This window comes from Trachurus trachurus, assembly GCF_905171665.1.
Source record: "Trachurus trachurus genome assembly, chromosome: 15".
NCBI lineage: Eukaryota > Metazoa > Chordata > Actinopteri > Carangiformes > Carangidae > Trachurus > Trachurus trachurus.
In genome coordinates, this window is record NC_139906.1 from 12873379 (window position 1) to 12890674 (window position 17296).

The 17296-nt window shown below is 42.5% G+C and overlaps 1 protein-coding gene across 1 annotated transcript; it reads right to left on the reverse strand.

Annotated features, from left to right (window-relative positions):
- Positions 1-629: 629 nt before the first annotated feature.
- actn2b (actinin, alpha 2b) lies at positions 630-17150 on the reverse strand. Its single transcript, XM_083988615.1, has 21 exons — positions 17007-17150; positions 13568-13682; positions 13342-13461; positions 13130-13216; positions 12867-12954; positions 12518-12596; positions 9698-9779; positions 9363-9448; positions 9033-9125; positions 8498-8728; positions 8123-8270; positions 7570-7720; positions 5427-5535; positions 4502-4642; positions 4160-4342; positions 3693-3827; positions 3154-3333; positions 2761-2907; positions 1771-1836; positions 1503-1661; positions 630-1285 (listed from the first exon to the last, which is right to left on the reverse strand). The coding sequence occupies exons 1-21, from the start codon at positions 17139-17141 to the stop codon at positions 1127-1129; spliced, it is 2694 nt and encodes an 897-aa protein (XP_083844741.1). The 5' UTR covers positions 17142-17150; the 3' UTR covers positions 630-1126.
- Between the last annotated feature and the right edge of the window lie 146 nt (positions 17151-17296).

Sequence of the window (17296 nt, forward strand, 5' to 3'; positions counted from 1 at the left end):
ATTATCGTATCAGATCTTACAAGGGCAACACAAGCACATTTAGTTACTGTACTGTATATTAAGATACTCAATTTGCTGTATGAAAGACATTATAGTACAAGTATGTTAATTCTTTAACTACAATTTAATTGTATTCTCAAACAGCATACAACATGAGTACAGTGAAGGGGAACATGTAGCCAAACAGCAGTTTTATATGGATAAATCAATGTATATTTCTACTAGCAATAGGTCTTAAAATCTGTCAACAAAAGAAAATTGGGAAATCACTTGATGCTAATTCATGTATTTATTTTTGTCAATTTATTGTAGTTATTTCTAAGCACATGTAACCATTATGTTTGCTGCTGCCTGAGAAAATGTTTTATCTTCAAACTCACTTCTCATGAATACTGCATATTTAGTCTACAGTGAAAATTGTAAACATTTACTTATGCATTTATGTGGTTTCCCACTTTTCCTCTGTTAGTACTCTGTATTTTTAGCCCTTTGGGAACCCATTTTCTATTGTGTTTATTGTTGGATGGCAGTAGGTCTGAAATTTGCTTTTACGAACTGTAATTCACTTAAACTATCACAAAATGCCTTATCGGATGATTGCATTCCCAAAACAAAGGCACTGTGAGGAAATATCAAAACAATACATGACAGCATTAGATGAAACAGGACTTTTACGTCTTACTACTTCAACTGATAAACCACCGAAACACCATGATCCTGTTGCTGTATGCATATTATCAAGTGACTTGTGTTTTTTTATGGTGTGTGAATTAAGTTTCTACTTGATAACCGACTTTCTGCACCAACACCAAGACACACAAGGTACAAGGTAAAACATACAATGCATTGATTTTCATTATATAATTTGAGCATGTCAGTTTTTATTTGTTTATTATGGGCCATCTTTTATAGGACATAAGAAGCAACCATGACACTTGACAATGCTCAGCATGATTGTAGACAAACTAAAGCGTCAGAAAACTAATCCACAAAAACTGTGTGTGGTCACAAACATCTCATTGATCCAACTTTTCTTATAGATTCCTTAAAATCACGAGAGATGGAGGGGAGGCATGGCGGGGTGGGTTAGGTAAACGGTCAGTAGTTTAAAGGTTTTCTAGTTGGGTTAAAGGTCGCTCTCTCCATAGAGCGCAGTGGAGAAGGCAGTGTAGTCCAGTGCCCCTGGTGGTGCTCCAGGGCCGGCATAAGGCGGCATCCTCATGATGCAATACTCTGCTTGCTCTGGAGGAAGTTCTCTCCTTAGCTCCTCCACTAGTATGTAGGGCTGTGGTGGTAAAGGAGAATGTGTTTCAGGCATGTTTTACAGGAAGATTCATGCTAATGCCACCCTTTTCCATTTTTAGCTCATGAACAAAATGTTAGCTCATAAATCATCTTGGCACAGTAAAATTCTTGGAAATAATGATTGGAATGGAATAGATTAGTGCTGGCTAAAAATATCTAGCCATGTGCCGGTAAGCCACACAAACACAGGCGCATACCTTATCAGCTGCGAGGATCCGGAAGGATGCCACAACCTGCTCGGAAGTGTCTGTATCAGCCGTCTCTCTGGTCATAAAGTCAATGAAAGACTGGAAGGAGACAACTCCAGTAGTATTAGGGTCCACCAGCATCATTATACGGGCAAACTCCACCTCTCCCTGAGAAAGGCATGGATAGAGAATGAGAAGCATATGAACGGTATACGTGTAGAACAATGCAAGAAAACAGAAGTGACCCATTCATCCACCCACAGCTGGAACACCATACCAAGTCATATCCCATAGAGATGAGGCAAGCTCTGAAGTCATCAGTGTCCATAGCTCCATTCTTCTTCTACAATTGGAGGCCAAATTTCAGGTGCACAACACAGGGGAGCAAAGAGGAAAGAAGACAGGGAGAAAATGAAGAAAAACAGAGACACAAGCTAAATACATCATATACAGCTACATTAAAATGACTGCAGTAATGTTAGACTGAATGGAGAAGTCTAACCTTTTCCAAATTTTACACTGACAGATGTTCTGCATAATAATAAATAACACGGAGGAAGAATGGTTTCAAATTTAAGCACTTCAAGTTCTTGGTTTTTGTGATGTGGCAATAGTCCATGATAAATGAGAACTTAAAAACTCAGGAAAGAAGTAATTGCAACATTGCTCATATACTTGCGTGCACACTGTAACTGTGTACATGGAGGCTATAAACACAAACAAAATGTTTCTTATCTGGGACATCGCTACATGCCAATTTCATGCTGTAATTTCTATTTGTTGGGTGTGTTATCCACACTGTTAGTCTGGCACAGTGAGACACAGTCTGTGAAATTTCTCCAAATGTAGCTTGAATAAATGAAACAGAATACTTAGATAAGCCATCAGTTCTTAATGCTTCCATCAAAACTGCATGGATCTTGCTTGAAAATGTGTTAAATGTGCTTAAATATGGCTTAACATTACATAGTACAATGGCAATTTGTGACAGCCAAGGGAGAAATGTTAAATCTATTGTCCATACTCTCCAGCGGGCATCGCTGTAGGTCAAATATAGGGTCAGATGCTGAACACTGCTTTTGGGTCTGGCGAGAATTCAAGCTCACAAACAAACACCAGGGAGGACGTTTGGGTCACCATGCTCCGAGTTATAGGACTATCTATAAATACGTGGCTACCCCCTGCTCCGTGTCTGAATCGCTCAGATTGCTTTAGGTCAGTCACTCAAAGGGACAATGTCACTATGTGAAATGGTGGAGAGCTGTACCCGGTCAAAGTGGGTGAAAGAGGATCTGAAATCGCTCATCTGCTGCTGGCTGATGCCCTTGGCATCCCGGGTCAGGATCTGGGTCTCGATCTCATTAATGGTTCGGGCAATGGTTGTGAGGAGCAGCTCCCACCCGACACGGATGTGCTGTGGATGCGGTACAGAACATGTTCAAACAGAAAAGACACATATTTATCAGTTAAATAAGTAATGAATCTTTAAAAATCCAGTATCAGTAAATGTATGTTCCTATAGGGATTTACACATTTCTCAGTCTCATTATCCATGCAGAGCTGCAAAGAATATGTGTTTAATATTTAAAATACTGCACATATACAATACCTGCACCTATTGCGCCTGTTCATGTCTGTCATATTCAACACTGTCCTGTACCTCCATAGTGTAGTTGGTGTGTTTGTTGTCGAACACCAGGGACTCCTGGATTAGCTGGTGGTCTCCCTCCAACTTGTCAACGTTGGGTTTATAAGCAACAATGACGTGCTCAAATTGTTTCAGTTGTGTCATCTGGTCCTCCAGGGTGCCTCCCATGTCCAAGGAGCAGCGTCCAATTTCCTGTTTGGGCAAGACATGAAACAAGGTCAACTTAATTTTTGGACCAATTTAGATTATAAAACACTGGTCAAAAGAGCTAATGTTTTCGTTACTGATACTGCAGGGAGTCATTTACCTGTGCCTCAGAGTAAATTCTGTCCAAACCAATATGATTTGATGAAGAGAAATTGTATGTGTATAATAATATTCAGTCCTTTTACTTGGCATTATTTAATTATCAATATCATTATCAGGAAAGTCACCATCATTGTACTTCCCATATGTGCAGTGCATTTGAATAGAATTATCTTCCATTTTAGGTCTTTATTTGATTAGATGGAGATAACTGTCAAATTGCTTATGAAGCCTGTATGTCTAACCTCCATCCTGGCCTGTATCCAGGGACCAATGAGATTAGCCTGGGCAGCAAACTGCCGTCTCAGCCTTTCGTGGGCATGCTGGCGTGCCATCTCCTCCTGGAGGGAACCATCCCTCTGAGGGACCAGCTTCTTCACCTAGAAAGAACACACATGTACACACAGAGGCCTTACATGGTATTGTGGGAAGCCGGCTCCTCCTGAAAGGAGCGGTTAACATTAAACAGAATTGATATATTTGGATTATATGCTTCAGATACTTTCAGGGTGCTAAGTCCTTTAACTCAGTGATAAAACATTTGAGCAGCACTCCTTTACTTTGTCAGTGGAGTATAGACACTGCTCTCCTTGCTCCTATTTCATAATGACTGCTTTTATATGACCAGACAGCCACTATCTGCATAATGACTATTCCTTGATATATAAAAGGTCTACTCTGTACTGTATGTGACTTTAAAACCTGGAGCTACCTTTTCCCACTTGTTGAGAAGCTCCTCAGTTGTAATGGTGCTGTAAGGGTTGATAATGTTGGCCTTGATCCCGTAGCTCTGGGAAATTTTCTGCACCTCGTTGTGGATTCCCAAGATGGCCTGTCTCTCGGCATCCGCCTCAGGTAGAGTAGCTTTGAACTGGTCATGAGCTGCGATTAGACTCTGGCAGGAGGAAAAAAAAGGAAAAAGGTTGGACAGATCTATTCAAATTACACATCATGCAACATTATATACCTAAAAGACATTCACAATGAAGAGCAGAAGTTTGCAATTACTACTACTACTACTACAACAAACAGTAGAAGTATTCTGTATGCTTACCTGGACTTCTTCAATAGTATGCACAATGAACATGTCCTGCAGGTCCTCCATGGCTCCTTCCATCCAGTTATTAAAAGGAGCCGACCTCTTGGCAAACTCCAAGAACAACTGATCAATAGTCTCCAGCAGCTTCTCAGTCCGCTGAAAGGATTACAAGATATTTTATTTATTTCTGAGTAGGTGTTCAATTCCTAGAAAGATTCATAACATCCAACCTATAGCTCAGCATTTACCTGAACTAAAGATGACTCATCTTCATCTCACGTAACAAATCCACAAAAAAACAAACATTCCCTCACAGTTTTGATGACTAACAGCGTTATGGCCTTGTTAACCCCAAACTCCGGCTTGTTTGTTGCTGACGGGGTCCCACCCTTCAGCAGAGGATGGTGGGAGCAGGAGGCAGACAGAAAACAGACCCCTGTCACTGTCATTCAGACTTAATCCTTGGCCCTTTTCCCGGGCCCTCACACATTTGCAGGTCTGGAATGGCCAACATGGATCAGCGGAAGTGGCCTGTGGGCTTTGAGCCAGTCCTTTCCCTGGACAGAAGTCTTACATCTATTTCTCCTTTATCCCTGCCACGCTCCAATTTTACCCCTCTATGTGGGTCAGGGATTTTAAAGGGGATCCAATTATCTCTCCTCATCAATCAGTTGTGTCATTTCACTCTTCAGATCTCAATGACAAGACACCTAAATATGCTTACTGTGACATTTTGACTCAAGTGGATGCAGATGCAACTTAAATTCTGACTCTGTTGTGGCTAATGTGGAACATCAGCGCACTCTTGTGGGGACTTAAGCTATCCTAACATATGAGGAGCAATTAGTTTTAGGAATGCACTTGCCAATATCCAAAAAACTCAGCTCATCACAAAAACTGGTAAAATGGATTTGACAACAAACTTGACTGCTGCCCATACCTCCAGTGCCTCTCTCCTCTTCTGAGTCAGGGTCCCCAGCTTGTCCCACAAGTCACAGATGCTCTGGCAACGCTGGTTCACTGCAGCCACATCATGGTAGTCCAGCTCACTGGAAAAACAGTTTGTATTAGTGTTTGTTTCAAGCTTTGCAGCATTTTCCAGTAAACAGGACGGCAGGTGTAACATACTGTAGCAAGCTACAAGACAGTTAATTGCTAATCAGCATTTACAAAGAGAAAAAAAACAAACACATATAGCTAAAATTTAATAAACACCCTGACATTGGTGGCCTTTGAAAGTCAAGTTGCTCAAACCCCAGGCAGGAGTCTGGGCCTCTTACTGGATTTTAGTTTAGTCTGGTACCTGAATGAATCTATTCATTCAGTTGAACATTTTGAAGGAAAGGTGAACTAAAGAAAACCCAACACAGGACATTAATTTAGATTTTTTTTATTTCAAACTTGTCAAATACACACACGTAAACTGAACAAGAGCTGCCCTTTTCCTTGTGTTTGAAGACATTCAGCTTTGTTCAAGACTTGGCGTAGCGTTGTGGCTGCTGCTGCGGCCGCCAGGGAACATCACGGGGATCCTCATGAGCTGCAGCAGAGACGACTGGAGCACTGGGATAGTTGTATCGCTCATAATGGACTTCATCCCAGTGATCTCCCCCGTTTTCATACTCGGACTGGAAGTGTGAGAATCTGCCAGGAGGAAGCTGACCAGTCAGGAAGAGGTGGTACTGGCTTGGGCCAAATGGTGGTCGAGGAGGCGGAGGAACAGGGTGAAGAGACATAGGTGCCACGTCGACTGGCACAGACGCCCCCATGAAGGGAGGTGGACCACCGTAGCCTCCTCGTGACTCCGTTTCCCTCTCTTCATTTCCATGGCTGAAGGTGGCTTCATAGTGGCTCAACTCACCAGCCCGGAAGTCAGGACCAGGATAAGGATAAGGAGGAGGTGGAGGTGGAGGGTTAAGCTCCTCGGTTTCCCTTTCCTCAAGCCCATGCTCAAAGTTATTCTCATAGTGCATAAGCTCACCTGCCTGAAAGAAAGGTGGAGGTGGAGGAAGACCAACGTTAGGACTGGGGTGAGACATTCTGGACACACTGTGGGCAGTTGAGGACTCTTCCACAGGGCCCCAAGCAGGACCCGCATTATTCCACGGAGCGATGTTGGAAGCGTGTGCTGCATGACCCGAGCTTGCTGGGTAGTTTGAACCCACGGCTGGTTCATGGTGAAATGAGACAGCAGGATTATTCATGTTGGATGGTTGAAGAGCATCGCCGGTTGAGCCATGGTGGACGCCTGGCTGGTTCCAACCTAATGGAAAGAAAAAAAAATAAGTTAGTATGTTTACATTTTTTAAACCTCCCCAAAAAACATTTACTGTGAAGTTGCAGTCTTTACCTTTTTTAGCAGGGCGGCAATGGATATTCCAACTTAGCAGTGCAATGAGAAGCAACTGACTGTGAAAAGAAAACAGCATGGTCAAAAACCTAAAACAAATAACCACCAAATAGAAAAATGAACAAGCGAACACACAGTTTAAAATCATTCACATACCTTGGAGAAATCCACACAGCCATTTTGCTTGTCAGCTGAAATGATATAGACTCTTCTCTCAGAGCACCGGTTAAATAGGAAACAGGAAATGCTCTGCAGCCAATCCCAGACTGAGGAGTTGACGATGGACAGGTGTACTCAATCCCTGCTGATTGACATCGTCAGCGCGGCAATGACCTGCACCTTTGTGTGTCCTTGCGTTGTGAATGTGATACATTTTAGTGACAGACACTTTGTTAAGAAGGAGAGGCTTTGAGGAAGGTTCATGATAACTGTTCCAAGGAGGCTCATCACCTAACATGCAAATCACGGTTTTGAGACAGTGAGGTTAAATTGTTCCAACTTCCTCCACTGTCTCAAATGTGGACAAACTGACTAAATATATATAGGATCATTGAACTACTGCCTATTTGATGCACTGTGCTTTAAGAATGGGCTTTTAGAATAATATTTACAGGAGAGAAATAGAAAACAAGACCACCACTGCTCCTGAATGCTGTGTTTGACAGGAGTGAAAAACACACTCCTGGGCCTCCATGACACATGACTGCGAACATCTGCTATAGGGAGCACGTACTTCAGTTCCTGTGCAATGGCGGCAATCTGCTCCACTCTGTCCTGGTGGGCTGCCAAGTCGCTCTCAAAGGCCTCGTGTTTTCGAAGCAATGCTCTGATTTCTGTCAAGGTGGCCGTTTCGTAGTCCTTCATGGAAAGGATCAGTTCTTTACCTGAATGTCACAAATAGGCAAAGAGGAAAAAAAGGATGGGGTAAGAGAAAAGAACAACAAGATAATTAATAGGTTAGGTCTAAACACAGGCCTTATTTGGTCATTGCAGATGGAGAAAATGACCTGTTACAATCCACTATAGGCTGATTGTATTGGACAGACTAAAACCCACGATCAAGTCTCATTAGGTACAAGTCTAAACAAACCACAAGGTTAAATGAAACACTTGAACACTGGAAAGGAGGCAGAGAGCCATGAATACAGATGCCTGTAGATAGACAAGGAGCTGATAAGCCAAGATAAACAGGTAAACGCACAGACCTATTGACACGGCAGTGAGTGACAGATACAAAAACAACCACCCAGACGGTTAAAAGTCTGAAATGCACAACTAAAACTGACCGCCGGCCCAGTTCTCGTGATTGGTGGCCTTTTGGCGGAACTTTTCAGCCAGGTGGTCGAGCCTCTCGAGCCGACGGATCTCTGTGAGGAGCCACTCCTCGTAGCCTTTCTCTGCCCCCTCCAGGCCCTGCCATGCACTGGCTATGTCCTGGAAACAAAATAAAAATGAAAGAAGTTCAGATTAAATTTGACATTGGCCATTTAGAAAAACTGATAAACAGATATTGGAATCACCCTAGACTGGTGCACTGTCAGGTCCACTACGTTAAAGTGGCAGAATGTGATATAAAACACATTAATAGTGGTGCACACAATCACAAACATTTCTTCAACTGTTGAACAGAAGTGATGGAGGTATTTGGTGTTGTCACTTACAGATACCATCTTCCCCTCAGAGGGCATAAAGGCAGGGCGATTGCTGATGCGTAACTTGGTCTGCAGGGTGTTGAAGTTAATTTCCAACTGGCACTTCTCCTGCACCTTAGGGGGCTTGTGCTGGCGCCTGTAGTCCCTGAAATCCTCCAGTTTCCGCTGCATCTCTGCCATGGTCTTCTCTGGGGTGCGGTTCTCCAGCCAGGGAGTGGTGCGGCGGATCCACTCCAGCAACTGGGAAACACAGGGACGACGTGGGAATAAACCGAGAGGAAAGAGAGCTGTTAAGATAGTAGTATGTCATGAAGACCGATGAATTATTCAGCTTTTCAACAGATGGCTCTCTGCTTATCACAGAAATGGAATTCATTAGTGTGGGAAAGAAAGAGTTTTCAATCTAAACTTAAGTCTGTTCTTGTTCTGTATGTGCCAGATAAAGTTTAGTTTCGCTTTGAAAAATCAATGGTTTCATTTCACAAAGTGTCATCATCAAACAGGTTGTGTGTTTTTTTTAATGACATTTCAAATCTTACTTTACCTCACTGGCCAGTCTCTCATACTCCTCCATCAGCTTCTCATTCTCCTGGTTTACACCGAGCACCTTACAGATCCTGTTGGCAGCTGTCTCTGCCTGAGAGCACAGGGCACGAGAATAATGTAATTACATCAGAAAAGTAGCACAGCACCAGTCACGCTCCTATTCATCCTTCCAATATCCTTAAAAATTATTCTCACAATACGTTTTTTGATCTCAATGACACATCAAAATCAAAGTGGCAATCAAGTTCTGCACCTGGGTCTGTTCTCAAAATACATATGGACTGTACAGCAGAGGCAGGAATAGCTAACTCATCTTAGGGGACTGTACCTGCTCAGCACCAGCAAAGGCATGGTAAAAGCAGGACACGTAGGTCATGATCGCTCTTTCATCAGGCTTGGGGGTGTTGATGATATCTATGGCATTGAGAGGGGGGGAACAGTCAAGGTGGTAGAAAGGGAGAAAACAAGTGAAAAATGACATAAAAGTACTCTGGAACATAGAAACATCCATTGTAACTATCAATTTATTATAATTTCTATCCTATACTAACTAACACCCACCTACAGTGTAACTGACTCATACAAACAATAATAGTGTTGACATATCAGTTCAACATTTCAATTCAAACACTTGTATTTGGCCTCTGGTTTATGAAACATTACCTTCAGCGTCCAGCATTTTGGGAATGTCCAGGTGTTTCTCGGCTATGTCAAAAGCCAGGTTCAGGTTCCCCAGAGGATCATCCTAAATAAAGTAACACAATTCTACATCACTGAACAGCAATGCCGGACTTAAAATGCCACCGCGCTGACCTCCATGCTATGGTGGACACATTATACTCCCTCATCGCTGACTGTACATGCACTTTAATCTAAGAGCAATTGTTTTTAAATTTATATTTGCACAAATGAATTGTCTTTTTTTCATTTCTGTCATGAACTGGCTACTCAGTGTTGTGTTAATTATTGATTTGGTGAGTTGAGGGAAATCATCAACTCATCTCCATGGAGAAGTCATTTATCTTCTCATATCCATAACATATTATGGATTATGTTATACTTTTTTTGTCTACATTTTGCTTTTATCTGACAACCTCAGACTGCTCCACATGATTTTCACTGTAACTGGTTATTTTCTTTAACTAAGTAATTGATTGTTTTGTCAGCAACATGTCAATGTGAAGTGTTACAGATGAGAGGTGACAAAAAAAAGTGAATGTTTGCACTCGTGAATCTTCTCCCATGACAACTTTACTTTATACATGACTCGAATAATCATAAAATACTCAACATGGAAATCAACTACTCTATGAATCAGAATAGAATCCAACAAATATTTCTTGTTATTATTTTCTTGTCTGACTTTCTTTTCTCTCACAAGTGACTCTGACAGGACAAACCGTGGGTGGGAGTGGTGCATTAAGCGAACAGCTGACAGTGAACCCTCCCCTGCTGATGGAACAGTCAGTGAGAGTGCAATGGGGTAAAGGGATCATGCTATCATGCTGCTGCTATTGTCCCTATCTCGGTAACACTGTTCCATAAAGGTAGGTGGGAGAGGGTTGGCACACTACATGACAGGGCCAGCTGCTCACAGATCCAGTGCAAGACAAACAGACAGATGGATGGATGGATTGGGCTAGTAAACTGATGGTGGGATGGAGGGAGGGATGGATGGAGAGAAGGATACCCCAATGCCTATGTGTGTGTGTGTGTCTCTGACCAGGGCTGGTTCAGCAGCTTAACGAACACCCTCACCTGGAGCCAGACTCAACAGCTGCCTGGCTCACAATGAAACTGTCTCCTGGCAGCACGAGCAGAACTGAGAAGCCGAGGTGTGACTGACTGAGTGAATATGTATGTCAAAAAAAAAAGGTAAAAACAGGGAAGCAGTCCAGAGAAATAGATCTGGTGCCTCACCACCCATATTTAGCTTTAGTTACCAATTGGTAGGCTATCTATTGTCTGACAATAGACACCATCCTTAGGATTTAACTAAGAAATATGACGAACCATTTTGTACACTTTCCTGAGGCCCGGTCGCCTCTAACCGGGGAACACTACGTGACAATGTGGACAATAGCAGAGGAAAAGCTAAGCCTGAGCTCTGCAGGGACTAGGCTCATGTTTCTGTGACTATTCAGGGTCAAGTCCAAGTCAGGCCACTGAGTTGTCTGCTGAAAAGAGAGTGCTTCTGTTTCCAAAACAAAGGATAATGTCACTCTTCTCAACCAGCCATGGTGTTCCCCTGCTAAAGATATACAGAGCTGGGCCAAATTTGGCCTTGGTAAAATAAAAGCAAATGTTCTTATATGAGGTTCTTATGAATACACTGGCTTTTAGGCAAGGAACTATTTCTTTATTCACAATATGTGCTTCAGGGTTTCATCAGATAAAATCCTTATAAAACCTTGTGGGTAAGATCTCTAGATTTTACTTTTAAAATAAAGCACTGTCTTATATCAGAAACAAACTTTGCAATGGATGACTGACGCCTCAAATATTCACACAGCAGCCTTCCTGTCTGCCATAGACAGCACCTTCTTCCAGGAGAGAAAGGGTGCGTTCCTTGCACGCTATTGTTTCTTGACAGACACGGGAAGCCTGTCAGCTGCGCTCTGTAACTCTGTGAATATGAAGCACAGCTCAACGAGGCCCTCACCTGTTCACACACAAACACTAAGAGTCCTGAGAGTCCATTGAAACCAGTACATTTAAATGAGCAGTGGATTTGTTTGCTCTGAAAAACATTTACAGCTCATGTAGTACTATGCACACACCACACCACCCATATGGCAGACATTATAGAGTTTGAAATGGATGAGAAAAGTCAAATTAATTTAGTATTAATTCATCATCTTCTGAAGAGCCTCGTTTTGCATATTCATCACTTTGTGTCAAAAACAAGAGGTCACATGTCACCACCAATAAACCCAGTGTTGTGAAGGGCACAGTGGGGTGCACGACAAAATGGACTAACGCTACAGTTGTTTTAACGCTAATTATGCTGAAAATTGTGTATCAAGTAAACCACTTTAGTTAAGAGTAATGAAGCATGGGGTGAGAGTAAATGAGTGCACACTGCTGTGAAGAAACACATCCATAAATTAAAGTAGCAATATATCCATTAGGCAAATAAAACACTGTTTATCTTTAGAAAACATTACTGCACAGAGCTATGGCTTATGTAACCTCAAATAATTTACATGTTGAATAGGCACACTTTTCTAAATGTATCTTAAAAAAAAGTGCTATAAGGGATACTAATCAAAATGGGCAACAGACAATGTTCAAAAAGATGGCATACACCTCCAGCTTCAGTGATTCACAAGATTGAAAAAGTGGCATTATGTTGAGTTCAGTGTGTGTTTGTTTCCATCAGTTCACACTGTGACAGAAGAGTTAATTTGGTGAAAATCAGTACGTTAGTGTTTGGGGGGGCTGAAACACAGCATCCTGGTTACGAGTGAAACCACACGACACCTTGTTGAGCTTAGAGTAGTCGAGGAGGTCGGGTCTGTGTCTATGAATCAGGGCGCAGAAGGCCAGGCCATCCTTCCAGCTTCACCAGCCGACGAGCAGAGAGAACCAACATGTCAATTCAGAGGAAGCTCACTAACTCTACTTAGAGATGAAGTTGCTGGAGTCCAGTACCAGCATTAATGATAAGAAATGTTGTTCACGTTAAACTTAAGTCCTGATATTTCGTATTGTTTAAAGTCAACTTTATCATCCCTTTGCTTGGAATATGACAAAAGGTTAACTATCAACCACATGAACTATCACTATAACCAAAAGGCATTTAAGACTCTGTGATGTGTGAATCACTGACCTGACATGGAAGTTTTGGACATTGACATTCCTGTAGGGGGCGGTCTTTCTCTGACACCACAGGAGAAGACCTTCCTTGGCAGATGTTTCTGAGGAGAGAGTGAATTCACAGGGCTTGGTCACAGTATAGTTAGGTTTACAGGTCGAAAACGCAAATTAAAATTTTGCACCTTTACATGCTTTTGTTGTTGTTCATGTTTATACTCATTTGGTACAATAGAAAATAACTCTGTGTGGATTATTTCTTTGTTTTTATCATCTTACCTTCCACAGAAATGTCCTGAATGGCGAAGCGGAGGATGATAGTCCAGATCATTCCAAGAGTCATCTTTACATTACCGTCCACAATCTCTGAAAAGCAAACAATCCGTTTTCATCAGTTTGCACAAGAGGGGATAAAAGATCTGATTATCACTCCCCTGCACACGTAATGAGGTGCGCTGTAAATTATATATATACCAGAGGGCTTGAGTTACCTTCAGCTCCAATGGAGACCAGTTTCACTCCTTTGCTTGTGATGAACTCCAGTGCTTTGTTGACATTAGCAATCTTATGAAACCGCATCTTCCCTCTGTCTGGCTTGGGTAACCTCTCTCCTACAAATACAAATATGTGTGGGAAAATGTTATAAAAGTTGTTATATAATGAAAATAAATAATTGAAAGGAAACCTTGAAAACATTTTTTCCTTTCGTGATCTAACCTGAGATAACTTCCAGAAGCAGCATGAGCTTTAGTCCATTCCTGAAGTCTTCCTCAATGTTTTCAATTTGAGTGCCAGCTTTCCTCAGGTGGGAGTTACACCAGGCTGTGAAGGTCTAACAAGGAAAGGGACAAATGCATGGCAACAGCAGTTATTTCAGCACCCCATGTGAAGCTTTGCAGATGCATCGGGATTTATGGTTTGAAGGAAATTGGGCTTTAACTCCACTTGAATTCTCCTTTACATTATGTGGATTACCCTATAAGCATCTGCAGTGGAACCTAAACAAACGGAGGCAACTAACAGCTTAGCAAGTCTTCACATCAGGACTATACACCAACTCGATGCTAACCTCTTTGACCAGTGATACATTTTAGGATTAACCTTCAGTGACCCATTAGTGTCCAGTTCCTACTTTTTCCTGCCATAACTCCACGGCTAACGAGCACCTGAACAAACGTGTGGGACTGAAATACTGTAAATCAAGTTAAGACAGGCCCATTGTCTCTCTCCTCCTATTTTTATAAAGTCTCTCAATAGCCAGCAGCAGAATTCACGGGCGCTCAGCGCTTTGTGGATGAAAGCGGGGAGCCGACCACAGAGCACATTCCGACCGATATAAGGTGTTAAATTTAGACCGCTCTGCTGTGCCTCACGATAAGAGACCGGGAGGAAAAACGTCAAAACGTCTCGCCATGTCAACAACATGAGTGAAAATGTCACGTGGATACAGAGCAAGTTTTCCCCTCACGTCACTCTCTGTCACTTTTTTGCCACTTCTAAAGTGGCTGGCCTCAGCTTTATCGTAGTGCATGGCGTGCACGCTGACCAAACCTTACAGTGAGGTATGTAGACAGGCAGGGTGGCAGCATACTCAGAAATTCACATTTAAAATCATGTTATTTGTTCATTTTTTGCCACATTTTAAAAAATGACAGCTACAATAATTTCCTAGAAAATATATTTCCTGTTTATATGTTCTCGCATCAGTGATCTGGTCAAGATGCTACAACCACTCCACTTCTATATACTTTTATGTGGATGATAATGTATATAAACGTGTCATTACATTACATTTTCAACCATGGGTCTTGCCAAGGCAGCCACTCAGGCTTTCCTTATGGGTGCTGGTTCAAAACCAGAATATAACCTGGGCTTTAGTGCAAATCACAGTGACCACAATGTTCTTCCCCGGGGTGTATGTGACATTGAACCGCTGCCCTCCTTGTTAAAAAAGTGTGGCCTGCTGGTCCTCCAAATTTGACTCAGCCACAATGACAGAACCCCGCTGCCCACTTTCCAAGCCCCCCCCCCACCACCACCTCCCTCTCCAGCAACACTGACCAGTGACGATTACAGCTAAAAATATTTATGAATCACATCCAGCAAGGACCAACCCTAGAGCTGCCTGTGGGGCCTGACTAGGTCATCGGCTGGCAGGGCCGTCCAGGAGGATGGAAAAACAAGAGAACTGAATGTTTCACATGTTGAACAGACGGGACCTTGTGTTGTGAATGGATTGTAATGATTTTCTTACTCTTCATTCATGTTGACACATATTTAACTTCTATGGGTATATATTTACAACTTATCCGTAATACTTGCACTTTCATTTGTAACGCAGCCTCCTGGTCGTGCGCTAAACTGTCACTGAAGGCTTTATCAATCTCCTTGATAAACCTGTCTGAGTTGGTAACAGACTCAAAAAGGTCCACTTAACCACAGCCACATTAATATCCACTGAGGCAAGGACCCCATGCAGCTGCTGGTAGGATTTGAAATAAGCCCTCTGTGTCTGGCTTGAGCTGGATAACAGATTTACAGCTACTGGAGAAAAAAAATATTTCAAAGAAAGTGAATAAAAGTGGGCCATATGCAGCAAACAAAAACAATGTGGCAACACCACTACTCACTGTTAATGTCTAACAGGAGTATAATAAGCTGGTTGTGCCCAGAGCAGCTTCATTACCTTCCACATTTGCCAAAAAGAAACACTATCCCAATGTTAGTGTAGGCAGCCATCAATGATGCTGTATCACTTCTGATCATTTGAAACAGCTGCTTCATAAGCAAACTACTCTCCAATGAGCACTTGTCAACTCCAAATTATAATCAGTAAAAAGATAAACACTGGAAAAATAGCTGTGCATATGGGACCAGCCTGGGACTTAACTCTGGTGTTGCTGCCTTGTGATGCCAAAAATACACAGTTTTGTCATCATCCCCACAGGGGCCACAGGAGGTTATATGGGCAATGAGCTAAGGGCCACCAGTTGTGCAAAAAAGATGCAATTTAAGGCCCAGGCCAACTTTTTAAAGCCCTAAAACCAACTGACAGTAAGGGGAGGCCGGTGCTATATTGAGTTGAGCTGGTCCCGGTACAATATTTCTGCGTGGTTTCTATAAACAAAAGAATTCCGCACCAAGGACAGTGGATTAACCCTACTATAATGCCTTTTGGTCCCGAGGTTTAAAATTAGATGTAGCGTCCTTTCTAATCCCAAGAGCGTCATCATGTGTTAGAAGCATCTGTTGACAGCTCGCATTCCGCGCGTATCAGTCTGCAGAGCCGCTGGAAGGCAGAGCTATTGTTAGATGGTACCCACCACCACCACCGCATCCGTCCGTCAAGCCTCCCTCCTTGCCTCCCTGCCCTGCCCTGCCCTGCCCTGCCCTGCCTGCCCTGGACCCCCGGCCGCCGCGTCAAGTCTGCGGCAAACTAGCTATAAGCATACCGGAAGTTAGAGAATGCTGCCCTTCAAAGTAAAACAACACCGACAACTTCGACGACCTGTTGAGTTCCTCGAGTCGGTGTGGTCGTCCAGCTGAAATGTCACAGCGTTTCACAGCTAACTATAGGTAAGAAATAAATCAATAATATATATATAGAGTTCAATGTTCAGGTGCCAGGAAGGACGTTTTTCTACTTCATGTGATTTGACGAGAGACGTTAGCTAAGTTAGCCAACATCGCAAGTAACGTTACGACTCAAAATGGCTAATGGTTGTTAACGACTAGTTGAAGTATTTATTTCCCCCTTCTACTTGGATATATGGATGACTGGTTGCTTTAAAGTTTAAATTAACTCACATTATGGTGCCTTTAATCCGTCTGACGCGCCTGAAAACGTTTTTATTTTGAAAATGTCAACCGGAAGTCCAACTCTTTATCGTGGTTAATTTGATGTAAACGCACAACTGAGTGAAACTTATGTTGTGCGGCACTCACTGTATAGAGAAATACTGCCTAAGTGTATAGAGAAATATCAAATACAAACAAAATTAACTTCATCCAACTTTGAAAATGAATTCAAAGGTGACTCTACGTCGCACTGTAGCATAATTTTCAACTTTATAACATCAAATGACTTAGGATTCAATTCATTGTAATCATTTTGACGAAAGTGTTGTTTTTTTTATTTTTTTTATCTTGGACTTACTTTCCTCTGCTGTTGTTCCCAGGCTGGGTCCAGCAGCATGTCCCTGTCCCAATCCTCCTCCTGCAGCATGTACTCTTCCTCGTAGCCATTATCATAATGCACCGTCGTGGTCTCCACCTGGGTCATCATCATCATTGTGCCGCCTTTTTTCTGTTCCCACCCGAAAAATTCAAATGTGTGTTGTTATCCTTAAACTGTAACACCGAGGAGGTTATAGTTTCCTGACTTTCTCTTCTCCGAGCTGCTGCTGCTGCTGCTTCTGCTGCTTCTCTTTCTCACTCTCGCACGCT